General features: G+C 44.9%; 1 protein-coding gene across 2 annotated transcripts in view; it reads left to right on the forward strand.

Moving 5' to 3' along the window:
* LOC142489753 (purine nucleoside phosphorylase LACC1-like) overlaps nt 1-4,542 on the forward strand; it is a 48,332-nt gene extending 43,790 nt beyond the window's left edge. For both annotated transcript variants that reach the window (XM_075591099.1, XM_075591100.1), the window contains 2 exons: nt 683-908; nt 3,110-4,542. In XM_075591099.1, coding sequence (XP_075447214.1) covers nt 683-908; nt 3,110-3,284 — 401 coding nt within the window. In that variant the 3' untranslated portion in view covers nt 3,285-4,542. The remainder of the gene's footprint in view (nt 1-682; nt 909-3,109) is intronic.
* Nucleotides 4,543-22,078: the final 17,536 nt, after the last annotated feature.

Consider the following 22,078-nt stretch of genomic DNA (forward strand, 5'->3'; position numbering starts at 1 on the left):
AGCAGTTGCACCCATATTATTATCCTTTTAAGATGCTGGAAAATTGAATTGAAAATCCCACTCATAGCTGAATCCATAGATATGAGCGCTTCTGTGTGCTACTTCACACTCTCATACATACCGGTGGTCTAGGACATCTGATGGCGGCAGTTTCGCCGCGACCAAATGACCGCCGGCGTTTAACCACTGCTCACCTCGCTGCTGGTACACTCAGCTGCTGGCCACTTTGCCGCAAAGGTAAATCACTAACCGTAGCGTTTACCCTAAACCCCCTAATACTAATGCTACCCCCTACCCTAAAAACCTTAACCCTTTACCCTAAATTAAACCCCCTACCCTAAAACGTACCTTCTCGGCCGGCGGCAGAGCGGCTGGTCCCCCTGTCGCTAAACGCTGGCGGGAGTTGATTGTGGTGGGACGGCCATGACCAAATGTAACATTTCGCCTACATACTGCATGCACTCTATGGTGGTCAGTAATTAAACTGCATTAGACTTCAATGGGAGTTTCCATTCAATAGTGCCCCAATCATCACTTTGTAGTGTCATGAATAACTCCCTATGTGTGGCTGACGTTACATCCTTTGTTTTAGTGAGAAAATTAAATGTGTGTTCTCTTCTGTCTTAAATTTGCATGGGACAGTATTATGTCGTGAACCAGGATTTGTCATTTTCCTTTTTAGGATGGAAAGGGACCCTGCTGGGTGTTGCAATGGCCACAGTCAATGCTATGATATCAGAGTTTGGGTGCAACGTGAATGATATACTCGTAGTGCTGGGCCCTTGTGTTGGACCCTGCTGCTTTACACTGTCCCAGGTGGAAGCCAAGGCGTTCTATGATATCGATCCACAATGTGTTCACCAGTTTGAATCACCGAACCCAAAGGTTGACATAAGGAGAGCAACTCGGTGAGTTTTAATTGTAATTTTGTATATTTTGCAGTTATTTGCATATTTTTTTTAGTATCTGTTATTCTTGATATATAAAAATATATTCTGAAACTATGGGCTTATTCTATTAGCTCTGAAGCAGCCCATCACAGTCAACAACTCTTATTAAAGTCAATAAGCTTTGGAGCCTTTAGAATCAGCCCCTGTGTGCAGTATTGGGGCTGCAACAGCAAAAACATAGCCATTCGTGTTAGCATTTTAAGAAGATTCGTTGCTGTTTAGTTCAATTCAGGTTTAACAAAACTGTTACAGTTTTGCCAAAAAGATCCCAAATGTAAATATTTAATGTAGTTGTCCCAATATTATCGCAGGCACATATGGCCAAGGTTAATGGTCAGTTTCCCTAAACAGAAGTGATCTATTTACATTGTGGACTTTGTGAAATATGTCTTAAACATGTACACTATTTATTTAGGAAAAACATCACAAGATGTTCGAAACATTGCATTACATGGTATTTCTTTGGGGTTTAAAAAAACAAAACATGGTATGCAAATGTTAATGAAACTTAACTATTCACTGAGATAATTAAACACTGAAGAAATGTATTAAACACTTTAAACAACATTTATATTTTGTTTTAATAAATCTTATAATGAGTTCACAACTTGTATTTCTCGTATGTATGGGCCTTTTATGTACAAAATTACTTGTTTTTATTATTAGTGAAATGAAAATAAAACTCATATTTTTAAATGTGTTTATTAAAATATATATTTATAGCGGCGTGGCCTGTAGCAAGACCAAGATGGCCGTATTTAGCTGTAACTCACTGGCAAAAGATCAGCAATCTATAGCCATAGTGGTATATAATTCCGAAAAACACAACAAACTATACAGATTCTGAGAGCTGAGGTAATAAGGACCATTTAGATCCAGAAATTGGATCAATTATCTAATTGAAGTCAGTCAGGCCATTCAGATTAAATTCGGCGAACATTGATTTCTGAGGCCTAGCTAACATAGCCGCATGGTCGACCTGAGACCCAAAGGCATCATTATAATCTTGAGCCGCCCACCCTCCTGACCTAGGACCTTCTGCAGCCATTTGGACAGAGGTGTAAGTGTGTAAATAAAAAACTGTGAGTAGAGGTTTGCCCCTGGGGTGAGCGACATTGCAGGCCGTGGAGGAGTGAAGGGCTCAGACGGAGACGGATGGGGCCTGAATTCTGCCTGTTCTCACTTTCGGGGTCTCTGTACATCATGCAACGCAGGCACTTGCTACACAAGCGTGGGTGTCACATCCCCCCCTCTCCATGGAACGGCCCCCTCCCCCCAAAAAATGAGCTGAGGCCCACACATCGGAAGTCAGGGTACATAAAATTTGTATATGTGCCTTTAAATGTAAGTCGTATACTAAAATGTTAAACTGACCGCATTCACAAGACATTCCGCCATAGTTACATTTTTATGAAAACAAAATACTACAGTTCAAGCAAAATGCCAGGGTGTCTTAAAAAAGGCAATCAAGAATATCAATGATACTGTACAAGCTTTACAGCAGGCGGCAAAGTCATACGCATTTTCCCCTAAAGATTCCGTTCCACCTAGTACTAAAGTGAACCAATAAAAAGTTTTAAAAAAATTAAATTTTTTTATTTTTTTTACAAAAAATAAAAAAATTACAAGTATTTTAAATAGAGTTTTTATGTCATAGCTAAATGGGAGTTCACATAGGCACAGTGCCTTGTCTCCTCCCTCCTTATCTATACTGGCCCTTCAAAGGGACAGGGTGTGCCAGACATTGGTAAGCACCACCCCATACAGAGGACCAGATTAAAAAAGTGTAATACACCCCCCCCGTAATTTTCAAATTAAACAAAACTGCCACATGTGTGCTTTAAGTATGATTACATTTATATGAGGAAGACAAGCAGATTGTTAAGTTGTTATAACAATGTTGTTCGTTTGCAAAACGTATTGCCCCAGCAGAAGAGATTGTTCACTACATAAGCACTTCTGCTGCACCTGATTTGTTTTTTTATCAAGGTAAGGGTTAATGATTATATATGCGTCTCTTAGTATTCACCAAGGCAGTGTCTTGCAGACAGAGCTTAACTGTATTTACAAATACATCTACAATAGTTTTAATTACACTATGTTTTGCACATTTTTTGCGCGAGTTGCTTATTTTCTTTCTTTCTTTTTCTTTATTCAAGAATTCTTCTAGAACATGGAGGGATCCGGCCCCACAATATTCAGGATGATTCCGTTGCCGACAAGAGCCAGAATCTCACACTCTGCACCTCCTGTCACCCAGACAAGTTTTTCTCTCATGTTCGAGATGGCTCTAATTTTGGGACTCAAATTGGCTTCATAGCAATTAGAGATTAATTGTACCAATAGAGAACAATCCTTAACCTCATCATCACTGAAGATGATGGAGGTGGAGTATTTGTATGTGACTTTTTTTTTTGACATGTACAGCATGGGTTACAATTCTGGAAGCAGATATGTTGTATTGATAACTGAATACAAACTATTTCTTTGAAATATGGTGTATAAAAAAAAATCATGTTACTATAAATGTTGCTCTGTTTTGGACTGTGACTGACCCCTGAGGGTGTTTGTAAAATGTAGTCCTATAATTACTAATACATTTCTCTGACATTAATATCAGAATGTGTTTATTGACGTGGAGCTTTTCCAGAGCATATGCAGTTGAAATGATTATGTATTAATATCCTGTAATGCAAACACAAAAGTAGTTCCACACCAGAAATACTGAAGTCTGCTGGGCACCATTGACATTGCATATCTCTTGTAATAACTCTTATCACATACAGTATGTACCTCCAGTTTGTGAAAGAGCTCTTATTTATGCTGTACCTTATTACATATAAGGTAATGCAGAAATGAAAGTTCCTTCACAAAATCGACAGTAAGTTAGTTTACTACTAGGGAGCAAAGTCATGTTGTGCAAAAAGATTGCAAATGTTTAGAAGGGGTCAGCAGCTGAATGACCCCTATAATCAATGCTTCTGCTAATCTTATAATAGTTGATTAGGCAGCCAAGTGTAATTTTTCACAAAAACTGACTTGTAAATTACAGTGATGTCATTATATATAGTGCTTTCAAAATGTTGAAATATATATTTTTTTTTAAGTCTTTAAATATATATTAAAATGATATTACAATAAGCATGTGGCCCTTCTATACTTGCATATTTTCTGATCTGGCCACTTTGAAGAACTGGTTGAAGAGCCCTGGTGTAGAGGAACAGAATGTGTTTCTCTCCTGTATTGTGGCTCCTCAGAACCTGTTAGAAAAATTGTAACAATTAAAAGCTGACATAGGCACATGGAGAGAAAGTGACTAGCTCCGTGTCAAAAAAAAGTCCCTGACTGTCTGAATTACTTCATTAAAGTAGAGATAGTGGTATTTCAATGCCGTTTGTTGATTGATGCCTTAAAGAAATGGGATGCTTTAAAGTAAAGGTTTTTAAAGTAGTGTTTTATCTTTTTTTTTGACAGGCTTCCCAATGATACATAATTCTTCACAAACACAAATACATCAATATATACCTAGTTACATATAAAATTACATAGCTTGTATATGTGTACCTGTTATAATTTCAACAAATTAAACAATTTTCGGCCATGGTTGTGTCTATATATATATATATATAAAATTGAAAGTTATTTGATTGTTAGTGAATGTGGGGATTCTCATTGGTCCGTCGGTCCGCCCGCCCATGGCCCGCCTCCCCCACGACTCTCATTGGCCAAGAGGTACGCTGACATCACAGACACACCTACTCCACTTTGACACACAGACACACACACATACTGCCACAGACTCTCACCCCTGCAGACTCACCATACCTCCTGCGACTGTCACCCCCCTGCGGACACACACCGACCTTGGTAAGTGTAACCCACTTTCCAACCCCCTCACCCACAGCTCACATCCCCGCTGGCTCCCCCCCCCCACCATCACCTCCCCTCACCCACAGCTCACCTCCCCTCACCCACAGCTCACCTTCCCGCCATCACCCCCCTCACCCGCACATCACCTCCCCACTACCTTCCCCCCTCGTGGCTCCCTTAACCCTGCTTGGCCACAGGGGGGAGCGCGGATGACTGTCCCCTGGGGCGGCTGGTGGGGGGGACACGGGGAGCCCCCAGCCTTCCCCACGCGTGCCTCCAGCCTTCCCCCGTGCGCCTCCAGCCTTCCCACAAGCGACACCAATGCGGTAGCTGCCGCCGGCTCCCCCCCCATCACCCCCCCTCACAAGCAGCTTACCTTCCCCCTCGGCGCACCTTCCACCCTCAGCTCCACACTGAAAATTTAAGCGGGAGGAGCGGACCGTGAAGCGCCGCCTCCCGCCCCCCACATGCCGGCATGGCGCTGGAGGGAGAGTGTGCGCACTTACGAGCGGGGTCCCGCGCGGCTCCACTGTTCTCCTACACACCCTGCGGGACCGGGGGGAGGGGGGAACATCCGCTGCCGACCGGGGTGAGCTGGCTGAAGGGCACATTTACTGGACGGGGGGGGGGAGGGGGGCGGCACCCACAGTCACTGACAACCCAGTCTCACCCCCCAAACTCTCTCCCCCCCACCCATCCACTCAGTCTCTCAACCCCCAACCACCCAGTCTCTCCCCCCCCCTCTCTCCCCCCCACCCACCCTGTCTCTCTCTCCCACCCAGTCTCTCCCCCCCACCCACCCAGTCTGGGAGAGTGTGCGCGCTTACAAGCACGGTCCCGCGCGGCTCCACTGTTCTCCTACACACCCCGCGGGACCGGGGGGAGGGGGGAACATCCGCTGCCGACCGGGGACTGAAAGGCACATTTTCTGGACAGGGGGGAGGGAGGGGGCGGCACCCACAGTCACTGGCAACCCAGTCTCACCCGCCACCCACCAACTCTCTCCCCCCCCACCCATCCACTCAGTCTCTCAACCCCTCCACCCCCACCCACTCAGTCTCTCCCCCACCCCAGCAACCACTCTCTCCCCCACCCACCTAGTCTCTCCCCCCCACCCACCTAGCCTCTCCCCCCCACCCACACAGTCTCTCCCCCCCACCCACCCAGTCTCCCCCCCCACCCAGTCTCTCTCCCCCACCCACCCTGTCTCTCACCCACCCACCTAGTCTCTAACCCAGTCTCTCCCCCCACCCACCCACCCAGTCTGTCTCTCCCTTACCCACCCACGCAGGAAAATCAAATCCCGGGCAACGCCGGGTATATCAGCTAGTATATTATAAAAGTTTACCTCTCTGATATACTTGTAACGGTTTTTGTGCCCCGGCCTGACCCACCCAATCTCACATTGGCCCCTGTGGTCTAACCGGTCCAGTGTCTGGTGGTGCACCTGTTGGCAACAGGACTCCTGAGTCTCCCGCATGATGGTGTGTGGGGAGGACCCGTCCAGACAGGCAGCTGAGGTAGTGTGCTGAGTCCTACCTAGTTCCAGTGCAGCGCCTCCACCTCATCAGGGTCCCTTCGGTCACTTGGGGATGGTCCTGGCGAGGAACTCCTCTGTGGTGCTCCTCTCTGTACAATCACTCCACACATGTACACGAGAGGGTTGGTAATTAAGAGCATCTTTATTGCGTGAGGTGGGCTAGCTGCCCCTCGCAGTAGTTTCTTTAGCCACTCATCATCATTCAGTGCTTCCCTTTGAAAGGTGTAATTCTCCTTTAATAGGGATTCCCTATCCCAGCCGGGATGTCTTTACCCTGTGCCAGGTCCCTGGACACAGTCTTCTTACTCAGCTACTATAACATAACTTTTACTCCTCTCAGAACTCTGGCAGACTACTCAGAACCATGCAGAACTACTCAGAACTAACTTTTAGACACAGTGCTGTGCCTTATGTACACTCTGGAAGCTGACACACCTCTGACATCACTAACCATGGAGTCAGAGCCTGTGACCACTCCCATCCATACACAGGGCACCTCACCAGGGTGTGAGGGCAAACCTCCATAATTACTGCTGGCATGCCCACAACTTACCAGGCCTTACTGTCAGCAGGAGAGATGACTGTAGCCATTTTACATGACCGCTACATACTGTAGTGAGGAAAACCAAGAAAAGTACTGATGCAGCGGCCGTTATTCGAACACTTCACGCGTCATGTACATCGGAATCCTGATTTGAAACCGCGGGATGAATTCCAGCCTCCCCGCACTAAGATGCGAGCACAGCGAGAGCAGAAAAACGAATTTTAGTGTTCTGGCTTTTAAAAACATGAAACTGACACAGTAGCACAGTCACACAGTACTGTACACATTACAATTCATCCATTTTATTGCAATCGAAGAAACAGAATCCATGAAATTCAAACAAAACATCCGCAATAAGTGCGGGTGCCTGGGGCGATTAGACGCGTTTCATGCTGCGTGTGGAACAGCAGAGAACTCAACATCGGCGCCGAGATGTGTTCGAATAACGGCCGCTGCATCAGTATTCCAAGTAATAGGACAATAAAAAACAATTATCATAGCATTTAAAAATGCCTATAACTACTCAAAGTTTTAAGGAACACGTTTGTAGCATTGTCCAGGTCATACATAGGGGCCTATTCACTAAACTTCGATAACGAACTCATCGAGCATTTTGGGCACTTCTCGAACGAGTTGGCATATATTGAGAAGGCTTCAATAACATGCCAAACTCACTCGAGCAGTGGTTCTTCCCGATAGGCAGTGCTCCGGCTCAGAAAAAAACGTGCGGGAGCTCAACAAATGCTCAAAGTTGCATTTTTTGAGATATCGAGCAATTCAGGTATCTTCGATACTCACATCGTGGCTGAAACTCGCAGGTTCTTAGGTGGCAAAATTGGATTCGCGGTGTGACTTTAAAAAAAGCTGCCCCACATTATTATCAGCTTCTAAGACCCCCTGCTTCAATTCAATGTAATAAAAATACATTTACAGGCAGCTTCATTACCTTAGCGGCTTACCGCTAAGGGAATGAAGGGGTTAAGTACCAGTGCCCGGTTTATTTGGGGGTAGAGGGGTGGGTGAAGGTGTTTAGGCCTACCGGGAGGGTTGCAGGAGGAGTTACCTTCATTACCTTAGCGGTTACTACTGCTACGGTAATGAAGGGATTAACCCCTCCTGCCGCTCACCCGGTAGGGCTAAACACCCACCACGGGCCAAATACCACCTTCACCCACCCCCTCTACCCCAATAAACATTAAAACACAATACAAACACCAAAACTTGCCAATACTCCCATTGATTGTCAGTCTGGTTACCTATGCCCTAAATGGGAGCAAAGATAACCCCAATGGCAATGAATGGGCACCCTATTACCCACCCCCTATACCCCCTTCCATCCCCCCTAAAACATACAGTACTAAATGGGCAAAATCCCTATTGTCCAGATCTGGATAATAGTGCATTTGCCCATTAAAAAATAAAACATTACCAAAACATTACCCAGCTAGAATATAATAAATAAAAGTTGTAACTACCCCTGCCTGGATGAAGGCCGTCCTCGTCCTTCTCGTGTTTAGTGAGCACCGACAGTAAAATAAAAAAACGAACTACTGACCTGTAACCTCTTAATCGCCTTAGCGGTTATTTACCGCTATGGTAATTTAAAGGGTTAACCCTCCCCACTACCCACCGGGAGACCTAGCCACGCGCCCTGGGGCACCTACACCCACCCTCAAACATTGATTGTCACTGTGATAAACCATGCCACAATGGCAATGAATGAGCAACCTAAAAATTAAAAAGAACCACTAAATAAAATACATTACATTTAAATTAAAAAAGCATTTCCTGATAAACCAATTGATTGTCACAGTGGTAAACCATGCCCACAGTATGGGCATGGATTGCCAGAATTGCAATCAGTGGGTAACCTAAAAATTAAAAAGTACTACAAAATAATACACATTGCATTTAAATAAAAACAAACATTTGCCAAAAAAACACATTGATAGTCAATGTGTATATCTATACCCTGAAACGGGTATAGATAAACACATTGCCAGTCAAAGGGAATCCCAAATAAATACACAATTAAATAAAATCCAAAACAGCTAGATGGGGTAAGTAAATATTGTGGACTCCACCAATCTCAGTTTAATCAATTGAAAAGGAGTCCTCTGCAAAATAAGTATATTCACTTTTACATACTTTTCACTTGTTTCGGCGTATTGATATCCTAATAAACATTTATTATTTTCATTTTAACAGGTTAGACGTCCTGTCGCCATATAGCCCTGCCTTTTGTGGGTGACTGGCATCAGTTAGGCTCTTCTAAGGATTACTATATCCTCCCTACTATTCATTATTGTTGCACCATGAGTGCGTGCTAAAAAGGGACTTATGTGACCTTTGTCAACATCTTTTTGCATTCTAGGTATAGCTCTGGTAAATCCCCAGGACCTATATCTCCCTCTTTCTGGCCATTCCCAGCCATCACTTGTGACTCTTGGCCATTAGTATGGCCACCTTGAGTCCCAGATTTCTGCAACCAGTCCTGTTTGTCATAGCGTCTTTGCCTCTGAGACTTTGCAACACGGTGTCTACTGGGGAACAGGTCCGCCGAGAAAGGGAACAGTTTACCAGGTTTCTCCTGAGCCAGAGATGGAGGCTCCTCCTGAGAGACTGGAGCCATTAGGTTTGAAAAGAAAGGCCAGTCACGGCCGAGCAAAATGGGGGCAGGGATCCAAGGAGCGACTCCTACTTCGATCCTGGCCTCCTGACCTTTTACCTGTTGTAGGATTTTGGCTGTCGGATACCATTTTACATCGCCGTGTATACACTCTATACTCCATGGGGAGTCAAAGGAAAGCACGTCAGGCGGTAACAGTTTCTGGAAGACCAGCGTTTTTCCCGAGCCTGAATCTACAAGGGCCTGGACGGTTTTACCCCCAATCTGGGCTGGAAGTAGCCAGGGCTTGCAACTTTCTCTGGGGAAGGCCGAGGCGATTGTCCTGCTGAAGGAACAATCCATCTGTGGGCAGTCCACCTGACAGTGACCTTGTTCTCCGCAGGCCGAACAGGGAGAGGGTTCCCTCGCCGGAGGGTGCCACGGATACCGCTCAGCTGGACCGGATACTGGAGACCATGCATCCGTTGGGTCCTGTGTGCGACGTTCTCTGAAGTTCCTCTCATTTGGCGATGAGTCACCAACAGGAAGTAGATGAGGGTCTCGGCGGTGCCCGGCGTTTGGACCTCTAACTTGTTGGAAGGAATGCTCCTTTCGTGGCACTTGGCAGTTGCGAATGGAGGGGCCGTAGTTTCTCCGTTGGTCCGGTCTCCCTCTTTGGGCGTCCGCAAGTGCCGGTAAAGCCGGATCCGTTGGGTCCAAGACACTCGCCTGGTCCTCGGCCACAAGGAAGTTCTCAACGAGTCGGACAGCCAAAGCTAGGGAATCAGCAGCATGGCATTTTACCCAAGAGTGTGTGGAAGGGGTTATTACTTGTAGGAATTGTTCCAACACAACTTGTTCAAGAACAGTTTCCTTAGTGTGTTTGTTGCTCAAGTTGTATCCAGCGGGTACACAAGTCCAATAACCGCTGAGCTAGGACCCGGGATCTCATCTTAGAGGTGTTCTTCAGGTTCCGGAACTGCTGCCGGTAGGTCTCTGGGGTCAGACCTAAGCAATCCAGTATGGCGGCTTTCACTTGTTTGTAATCCATTGCCTGGTCCACTGTGAGGCCCTGATATGCGGCCTGGGCTTCTCCTATAAGGAGTGGGGCCAAAGCGATTGCCCAGCAGTCTGCAGACCAGCCCTGGGCTTCGGCAACCCTTTCAAACGTCAGTAGAAAAGCCTCTGGATCCTCGTTCTGAGTCATTTTCCTCAGGAGGACCGGGGTTTGTTCACAAGTTCTGGACTGGCAGACCCCTGCAATTGGGTCAGCAGCCTGGCCATCCGCTCATCCTGTGCTGACTTCTGCTGGGTTAGGAGCTGGGTTTGCTGCTGCAATAGTCTTTCATCTCTCTCTGCCTGTAGTTGGGCCTGCTCCTGCATTAACAGTCCCTGCTGTTTGGTCTGCTCCTGCATTAACAGTCCCTGTTGTCTGATCTGCTCGCACAGAAACTCTTTAAAAAAAAAATTCCATTTTTTTTGTGTGTGTGTGTGGCCCTTCAACTGCAGGGGCCTCTCAAAATCCCGGCACTTCTGACACCATATGTTGCAGGGTACACGCAACCACACGTGGGTTTCTTGCAAAGGCTTATTTATTGAGCCTTAAAAAAAATACAGCACACAAAAACAAAAACAGCTTCTTTTCAGCATAAAAACAGAAATTAAGTCCTGAGCAGGGCTTGCCCTTTCCCAACAAGGGCTGATTAGATTTCAGCGTAACAATATACAAACAGTTCATCAAAATATATTCTGAAGACAGACCTTATAGCAGTAATCTTAGATCAGGGTTTCAGTACTCTCTCTTGATCAGCCAGCCTGCATGTGTGTACAGCCTGGGGGTTTTAAAACACCTTGATGAGGCAGCTGGGATCAGACTAATCAACTCAGCTGAAAGTTAACCTCTCCACTGCTGCACTACAGATAAGTCTGCCAGGCATAAGGCTGGTGATGTTTATTCACCCTGTCACAGGCATAATTATGTTTAATTCCCTTTCATCCATTGCCCGTTTAATGCAAGCAAAAGACAGGGGTGCCCAATGCTACATACAATTGACAAAACATATAAAGTAATAAGTATAAAGTTTAAATACTTCAATAATAATAATATTTACTTGGTTATTTAGTTAACCATTTGGCCAAAGCGTCATAAGCCTCCATACCACTTCAAGGTAAACCAAAATGAATGCAGGTCCTAACGCTAAACTGTGAACTCTTCCTTTTACCTCTGTATGAGGGGAAACAACCACAGTGAGTCCTGTCCATTCAGCAAAATGCTAGAACCTCCCAAGTTAAAAAGGTGGGGAGGTGTGAGCTCTGGGAGGAGGGGCCAATAAACAACATACACCCCCTGTGCCCCCAACAACCCCTATACCCCATTACATATATCACATTTTTGGGATGCACATCAATGATACTATAGGCCGGCGGTGGCCCTCGGGTGTTCCCCGCAGGCCTGCAGTACCTATTCAGTGCACCCCAAAAAAAATTACAACACATAAATACACCACCCGTAACACATACAGTATAGTAATGTGCAAAATTAATATTATCCACATATGGATAATAGTGAATTTGCCCATTTAAAATACATAAAGAACAATAAATACATGAAATACACCACAGTGAGTCCTGTCCATTCAGCAAAATGCTAGAACCTCCCAAGTTAAAAAGGTGGGGAGGGGTGAGCTCTGGGAGGAGGGGAAACTTACCTCCAACAACTGTTACCAGTCAGGACCTAAATTAACACACACATTCCCAGCACGCTCTAACTCCAACACCCACCACATTATATATATATATATATATATATATATATGTGTGTATATCTCAATAAGAGTGCTACTGAGCGTGGCCAATGTATACAAACAAAACACAGGGGTGCCCAATGCTACATCCAATTAACAAAACATATAAAGTAATAAGTATAAAGTTTAAATACTTCAATAATAATAATATTTACTTGGATATTTAGTTAACCCTTTGGCCAAAGCCTCATAAGCCTCCATACCACGTAGGATGTGATTCTCTCTCGGTGTCAGCGCCTCCATCTCTTGCAGGCTCCAGGGATGTGGAGACAATCCCTGCAGGAGAACTCACTTCCACTCCCCTTGATAGATTGCAGTCTCAGACAAGAGGATATATTTCAACAGGTATACATACAGAACACCTACAAGCTCATATTGAACCCCAAAATACCCACAACATATATATAAGCATATAAGTTTCACAGAGGAGTGCTACTGAGCATGGCAATATATATTAAAACCAGAGACATAACATAAAACACAGACAAAGCTCAGTGCACATCCAGAAAAACTTATATACGGTACAGTGCCTAAATATACATGTATAAATAACTAATAAATAAAATGGTCTTTTAGTTTAACATTTTGGCCAAATTGTTGTAAGCCCTTGAGCCAACTGCACGGCAGACCACGTTTCAAGGGTCCCTAACACTAATATAGATTCTTAATAACTTGTGCATTGCCAGGAAGAATGATTTATAATAAATCTGTCAATATTAGTTGCAAAAGTTCTAAGTCTGATTGAAGCTTTTATTAACCTGTACATTACCAGGAAAAGCACTCTGTAATAGATTTATCACAATCACACTGTAAGCAAGCAAGTTCCCCTGAGAGTGGGAGATGCCATGGAGTGAACTTTTAACCATTTAAATGTTAAAAATTCAAATCAAATTTTATTCATAGTGTACATGTGCAGGGGGTCTCCAGGGCTGAACTGCATTGGTTCCAGGTTCGGGGACCCCATGCTTCCCGAGATACAGGCCCCTTTATGAGGTGCCGGTATCCCTCTGCATTTAAATGTCCCGATCACGTGACCGTGGAATGTAAACAAAGCAGAGGGATACCAGCACCCCATAAAGGGGCCTGTATCTCGGGAAGCAGGGGATCCCCGGACCTAAAACCAAAGCGGTTCAGCTCCGGAGACTCTCTACACATCCACACTATGAGTAAAACACACATATAAATAAACAATCATTCCTTACCTTTGCGGCTATCTGCTATGGTAATGAAGAAGCATTAATGTATTTTTAATAATAGTGTACGTGAGCATGGGGTCCCCTGAGCTGACCCGCATTGATTTGTGGATCAGGGACCCCCTGCTTCCCGGGTTACAGGCCCCGGTATGGATCATCGGGTGCCAGTGTCGCCACCATCTTTATAGCATCCCATACGCGACGTGCCCGCTATAAAGATGGCGTTGACACTGGCACCGGTGCCCCATAACGGGGCCTGTAACTCGGGAAGCAGGGGGTCCCTGAGCCAGAAATCAATGCGGTTCAGCTCAGGGGACCCCCTGCTCCCGCACAATACTATTAAAATACATTAATGCTGCTTCATTACCATAGCGGATAGCCGCTAAGGCAATGAAGGGGTTAAGGCATAATAGCATGTTTATTGGGGACAATTGCCCCCAATAAACATTGCAATAAACAACATACACCCCCTGTGCCCCCAACAACCCCTATACCCCCATTACATAAATCACATTTTTGGGATGCACAGCAATGATACTATAGGCCTTTTGGTGGCCCTCGGGTATTCCCCGCAGGCCTGCAGTACCTATTCAGTGCACCCCAAAAAAAATTACAACACATAAATACACCACCCGTCACACATACAGTATAGTAATGTGCAAAATTAATATTATCCACATATGGATAATAGTGAATTTGCCCATTTAAAATACATAAAGAACAATAAATACATGAAATACTTATTGCACTCACCCATGTCCAGCTGGCACGATGAAGGCCATCCTCATCTTCATCACCGTCCATGCCCCCTCCGATGCTGCAAAACATAAACAAGAATAAAAACAGCCAATGTAATGTCCATAGCGGTTATTAACCGCTACAGTCATTAAAGGTTAACCCACTCTCACCCACTTCTCGGGAGGCCTAAATACCCTTCCCCACTACCCCCCATCCCGTTAGGCCTAACCACCCACACTCACCCAATACCCAGCCGGGAGGCCTACCCACATACCCTTGGGCCCAATACCCCCTTCCCACACCCCCAGTACCCACAATAAAAACAATACACAGCCCCACAATAAACATCATTATATTTATTAAATACATAACCCAACCCCTGTGCCCCCCCATAAATACATGATTTATTATTTTACATACAGGGTTAATACCCCAGGCCCACGGGAGTCCCCGGTGGGCCTGACGGGTCACCTCACAGACCTACAGTAGCCCAGCACCATGTTTCAAACAGGATCTGGAGGCCTACGAGTGGTCCCCACCAGGCGCCGTGGTCCACCAGGTGGTCTCCGCGGGTCACCGTGGGCCACAATGGGGTCCCCACGGGTAGGCCCGCGGCTGTCTGGGGGGCCCCGGGTCAGACCCACAGGTATCTGAGGGGCCTTGGGTGGGTCCCATGGGGGGTCTGGGGGCCCTCGGGTGGTCCCTACAGGTCCTCGGTGCCCCCACAGATGTGGGGCCACCGGTTCTTCCCCGCAGGTGTCCCCCGTGGACCCGGCAGCCGTTTACCCGTGAGAAGCCCGAGGAGAGAATAGGTGGTCTCCATAGGTCTCCCGCAGACCTGAGGAAACAACCCTGTATGTAAAAAAAATAAACATGTCCTATACATGACTACAGAACATCTACAGACCCTCAATCCTGGATGTGAACTACGCTGGAAAGGCGGACATTTTCTATCCCAGACCACACATCTCAGCACTAAACTACTGATGCCATGATGCTGCTACTATTTATATTTGCTCTGACCTCGGCTCTTTTCAAAATACACATTTCTTTCTACCACCCCCATGTCTCCAACTCTATTCATATATCTCCATCTTCTTTACCCCTCAATAAAAAACACCCACACAAATCCTCTATTCACACCCTCTATGTACTCCTTCCTGCTGCTGGGGATCTCCCCTAAGCCTGAAGCCAGACATACACACCTGATCTCACCTACGCCTCCCTACCATCTTTTCACCTTTAAATGATGTTAATCTTTTCATTTAACACCCATCTACAGCACTTATTCCCTCACCTGCTGTCTCTGTAATTTTCCCCTCAAATCTCTTAGATTGTAAGCTCTTCGGGGCAGGGATTTCCTTTCCCATTGTCTGATTTTTGCTGCACTTATTGTATTTTTAAAATTCCCTGTACTGTATTCTTTGTGAAGCGCTGAGTACACTTTTGGCGCTATATAAATAAAGACATACAATACAATACAATACATTAAATACATCAATCCCCCCCCCCAACACATATACTACAATAATGTGCAAAATAACTACAGCTTAACCCCATTGTGGTGGTACCGTGTCCGCAGAAGGGGGAAAGCTGAGAACTCTCCCAGCGTTCCCAGACCCGGTGGGGCAGCAGCAACAGCACACAGCACTTACCCGGCATCTGGCAGCTCTTCTCCCTGTCTCTGCTTCCTGCTTTCGTCTTGCGAGAGCAAGCTCCCTTAAAGAGACAGTGTGTCTCTGTGTGTGTGTGTTTGTGTGTGTGTGTGTATTTGACTGTGTGAGACTGTGTGTGTGTGTCAGTGTGAGTGTGTGCAGTGTGCTGTGAGTGTATGCAGTGTGCTGTGAATGTATGCAGTGTGCTGTGAGTGTATGCAGTGTGCTGTGAGTGTGTGCTGAGTGTGTGCAGTGTGCTGTGAATGTATGCAGTGTGCTGTGAGTGTGTGCTATGAGTGTATGCAGTGTGCTGTGCAGTGTGCTGTGTGTGTGTGTGCAGTGTGCTGTGAGTGTATGCAGTGTGCTGTGAGTGTGTGCTGTGAATGTATGCAGTGTGCTGTGATTGTGTGCTATGAGTGTATGCAGTGTGCTGTGCAGTGTGCTGTGTGTGTGTGTGTGCAGTGTGCAGTGTGCTGTGAGTGTTCAGTGAGTGTATGCAGTGTGCTGTGAGTGTATGCAGTGTGCTGTGAGTGTGTGCTGTGTGTGCGCAGTGTGCTGTGAGTGTATGCAGTGTGCTGTGAATGTATGCAGTGTGCTGTGAGTGTGTGCTATGAGTGTATGCAGTGTGCTGTGCAGTGTGCTTTGTGTGTGTCAGTGTGTGTGTGTGTGTGTGTGCAGTGTGCTGTGAGTGTGTGTGTGTGTGTGTGTGTGTAGTGTGCTGTGAGTGTGTGCAGTGTGCTGTGAGTGTATGCAGTGTGCTGTGGGTATGAGCAGTGTGCTGTGAGTGTGTGCAGTGTGCTGTGAGTGTGTGCAGTGTGCTGTGAGCGTGCACAGTGTGCTGTGAATGTATGCAATGTGCTGTGAGTATGTGCAGTGTGATGTGAGTGTGTGCAGTGTGCTGTGAGTGTATGCAGTGTGCTGTGAATGTATGCAGAGCGCTGTGAGTGTGTGCAGTGTGTGCAAAAAAAAAACTTTACATTTTTTTATTTTTTTTAAATTTGGGGTCCACGCTCAAACCGCGTTATAGCGGATCACGCTATAACGGGGTTGAGCTGTATTATCCAGATAGGGATAATAGATTATTTGCCCATTATTAAACACATTAACTAGCATAATAAAATAAATTTAAGTTCTACTGACCTCATCAATAAGAAGCCCCCTCGCCAGCTAAATCCGTGTCCACCGTTGCCAACAAAATACATAGCCAATACATTGCAATTACATTCTGATATCAATTAACCCCTTAATCACGTATCGGATAATAACCGCAAAGGTAATTAAGGGGTTAAGCCACCCTGGCCCGATACCCACCCTTCACTCATTCATTTGTACAGTGGCTTCATCATGCAACTATATATATACATATACACACACACACATATATATATATATATATATATATATATATATATATATATATATATATATATATATATACACATGATGAACCAATATACAAAGAAATGTTTAAGGGTTAACAAAAACATGCACAAATAAAAATACCACTTCTCCATATCAGCCACAGTCAAACAAAATCCTATTTCCTAAAAAAATCATTATCATCTGCCAATCAAAAGCATCAAATGCCCATCAAAACATTGAATTTACATTGTATACATGATGCATAAAATCTGTGCACCATGTACACTCTGCAATCAATGTTAACAATAAAATATTCAACAGAAAATACAATGAAATCCAAACAAGTATACTATTTAAACCAAGCAAGGCAACCAAAATAAATTACCATTAATTAATCAAATCCCAAAACAATTAAAATACCATCTAAATCAATTACACAATTTTAATCGTTAAACAAACCCATTATCCAACAAAGTTAACATCTGACAAAATAGTAGTACCAACAAAAAAACACTATAAAAAAGCAAGACTCACCCTGACCTAAAGTACAGCATACAAAACCAAAAATTACATCTATCTAATTAATAATTACATTACACACATTTAAGAACAGCAGCATATCAAAATACATTTACATAGTGCAAAACAAACATTCCCAACCAAATCATTTCTTAACCTGTATGTATATATCAATAGAGACATACATACATACATACATACAGTGGCAAGAAATGATAATGGGAAAAAATTGTATGACAGAAAAAATGACAAAAAACAGTTAAAGTTAAAAAAAAATACATTTCTTTTGTTAACTTACCATTAGCTGCCCCACTCTCCGACTCCCGTTGAACACCAAGCTCTCGAACAAATCCACGCACAGCAACAGGAACCCATAAAATAAAAAAACATAAATAAATAAACCAAGACTTTTTTTTATAATCCAAAGCGTCAACGGGATCTTGATCTGTGTTCTTCTGTCTTCTTTCTTCTTCCTCTGGGGTCTTCTGGGGTCTTCTGGGGGTCTTCTTACCGTCTGCTGCCACACCCCGGTCCTCTTCTTTCTTCCGGAGGTCCGTCCTCCTCGGCGTCTGGCTTCAAAATGAGACGACATAGGCTTTTATAGGCCTATGACGTCACATTATCGTCATATGGTTCCCACGGCCCAGATTGGGCAGTGAAAACCATGTGATTTTGGGGGGAAAATTAATTTTGATGATTTAAAGGCAATGACGCCAGCCAATCAGAATGGCTGTGTTTCAATTGCCTTTAAGATGATGTCATGAAAAGAAAGATGGCCGACACCTTAGACATAAAATATTCCAACAGTATACTAGGGGGAAGGGGGACAGGGGTTGCAGGAGGGGAGGGATGGGTATAAATCAATGTGAAACAACTCACACGACCTTTTGTGAGCCCCTTCCCTCAGAGTGATGGTCTTTAAGATGTCAGTCTGATGTCAGATGGTATATGGGATCAGACACGTCTTCTCAGTGTTCACCAAATAGGTGTGGTGAGCGGATGGCTCCTCTCCCAAATGCACGGCATAAAAGCCCAGTACAGCCACGGATCGATCCGACAGATCCACTCCTTCCCGGTGAACTCCCGCTGGCGCGTCCGACTGCGGGACCGGTACCAGGGAATCTTGCCGGAAGTACGGCAGCCGTCTGGGTCCAAAAACAACAACGAGCACCAGCAGGGAACTACGCGTTTCGCAAATTAATGCTTTGTCAGGTTCCTGCCGGCTGCTCGTTTTCACTGCTAGATATAGGCACAAAACCCCCTTAACCAAATTAGTTCATTGGCTGCACCCCTGGGTATGACACATGGTGTCAAAATGACTCATGTATGCGTTCAAACTATATGTCTGGTGCCGTTAGTACTAATCTAAGTACTTTGTCATATGCAGACATAAACAGTACACAAGGAGAAGGGGAGGTGGGAATATAAGGGCACCTAACGAAGTAGTGCATGATCACCTTATCAACTAATCCACATGGATGTGTGGGGAACCACAGAGACAATAACGGGCTGAACCTAACATTTAACAAGAAATCACAAAAATGTGAGAACAGCTCCCTCTTGTGGTCAACTGGTATACATAAGAGAATACCAATAGCAGCTCCCCCATCTAGAAACATTAGAGAAATACATTTAAAACTGGTAAATGGTAGAACCAACAAATTAATATTTGAGAAACCAATAGAGTTCACATAAGTTACCATGCATCACTGGCTACATGCCAGGCTCTACATGTGAAAACATCTCACCCTCAGACTAATCTTATAGGAGGAATATGGGAAATCTTTACATATAGATACATTAATACAGTCATAATAAAAATAGAAACATCATAATAAAATTAAATTTGAACATAAAGATGTGATAGATAGAAGCGGCGAATAAAATACAGACAGCAAATAGATGTCCCCTAGACATCAAGTGATGGAAGATTTATACAGAGTTATAAATAATTTAAAAAAATTTCTACAGAGTTATTTTTTTTTCTTACAGAGTTATAAAAATTAAAAATGAACGTCGAATGTTGAACATCTAAAAAAGAAATGGGGAGAACACAAAAACATAATCAAGACTCTCGGATATAAAAATATACCAATGGGGACATAGGTAGTTACAGAAAGGCCCCAATATCAATCTCAATGTTCATACCAAGTGGCGCCAAGGTTTTTAACTTGAAAATCCAAAGGGTCTCCTTCCTAGCCAGCTGTGTTAATCTGTCTCCTCCCCGCCAATTGGGGGGGACTTGTTCTATCGCCCTAAATGATTATGTTTTTGTGTTCTCCCCATTTCTTTTTTAGATATTCAACATTCGACGTTCATTTTTAATTTTTATAACTCTGTAAAAAAAAATTATAACTCTATAGAAATTTTTAAAAATGATTTATAACTCTGTATAAATCTTCCATAACTTGATGTCTAGGGGACATCTATTTGCTGTCTGTATTTTATTCGCCGCTTCTAACTGTAACGGGTATTCCCCCCCCCCCCCAATCGCAGATATAGTGTGGGTGCGGAGAACATACAGTGTTACCAGGTGTGGTGCGTTACCTGTTGGCTCACAGGAGGGCTGAGCTTCCGCCACGGGGAACCTGGGGCAATTATATTAAGAGTAAGAGTAACCTTGTACTTGTTGCAGCGCCTCCATCTGCGATGGTTCCTAGCAGAGCAGGAATTGTTCCTTGCAGGACACATACAATAACCACATACACTGTATGTATAATAACCAAATACCTTTACTGGTGAGCATATGAAACGTACGTGCATGTAACATCAACAGGTGTCCCTCCCTAGAGGAGACAATAACTACTGCGTCTCGCCGGACGCTAACACTCATGCGCCACGGCGGACGCCAACACTTCACCAACCCTTCACCGGATGATCCCACCCTGTGTCCAGTAACCCCACACAATGTCCCGCACTACCAAGTCATATAAATGTATGTGTGACTGCGCAGCCACTATGTCTGGTAATAGGATTTGTTGGTGCACTTGATGTTACGGATTACCTGCCGAGCACTCCAGTGCTCGGGCCTGCAACTGGCTTCACAAAGGATCAGACGAGCTCCTACACGATATCCTGGATATTCCCGCGTGATGATCCGTCAGGGATGCTCCCACCCTGAAGACAGTCCAGCTCTCTTTGATCACAGAGATTGAACCCAAGTCTCTCAACAGGAAACGCAGTGTCCGCTGTTTTCCTAACTAACAACTAGCTAATGGGGCAGGGTCCCTAAACTAGCTACTCAGCTACTGTGACTCAGGGCTATCTGGGGCCTAGGGGACTGCTGGCCTAGTGCAGGGAGTCACTGACTCCTGCACCCTACCTCCTTCCCCTAGCTGCTCCGGTCACCAACTAACGTGCTGCCAGCCCGCGAAATGTATCTAAATCTCCCTTGCAGGGAGATGCTTCAGCCCTATTGGCTCCCTGGCGTCACGTGGGGCGCTGCTGAGGCTCATGGGACTTGTAGTCCCTTCCAAGAGCCTTCCCTGGTAGGTTAGGGTTCCCACGCTTGAACTTCCCTGCCGGTCCCCGCGCCGAAATCCCTTCTGCGCATGCGTGCGCAATTCCCTATGGCGGCGCCCTGCACCGGGACCCGACAGAGCCCTGACAACGCGTCACTGGCAACTGGCTCCCTGCACAAGAGCCGCGCTATGCGCTCACACGCCCCCGCACCTCCACACGAGCGGCTCTAACCTCCCTACCGCCGCGGTGAGTGTCCCGAGGGGGGGGGGGGGGGCCAGCAACGGCTCGGGGAACCTGGCTACATAGCTATCACATCTTTATGTTCAAATTGTATTTTATTATGATGTTGCTATTTTTATTATGACTGTATTAATGTAACTATATGTAAAGATTTCCCATATTCCTCCTATAAGATTAGTCTGAGGGTGAGATGTTTTCACATGTAGAGCCTGGCATGTAGCCAGTGTTGCATGGTAACTTATGTGAACTCTTTTGGTTTCTCAAATATTAATTTGTTGGTTCTACCATTTACCAGTTTTAAATGTATTTCTATAATGTTTCTGGATGGGGCAGCTGCTATTGGTATTCTCTTATGTATACCAGTTGACCACAAGAGGGAGCTGTTCTCACATTTTTGTGATTTCTTGTTAAATTTTAGGTTCAGCCCGTTATTGTCTCTGTGGTTTCCCACACATCCATGTGGATTAGTTGATAAGGTGACCATGCACTACTTCGTTAGGTGCCCTTATATTCCCCCCTCCCCTTCTCCTTGTGTACCGTTTATGTCTGCATATGACAAAGTACTTAGATTAGTACTAACGGCACCAGACATA

Source organism: Ascaphus truei, chromosome 3 (assembly GCF_040206685.1).
Source record: "Ascaphus truei isolate aAscTru1 chromosome 3, aAscTru1.hap1, whole genome shotgun sequence".
Taxonomy (NCBI): Eukaryota; Metazoa; Chordata; class Amphibia; order Anura; family Ascaphidae; genus Ascaphus; species Ascaphus truei.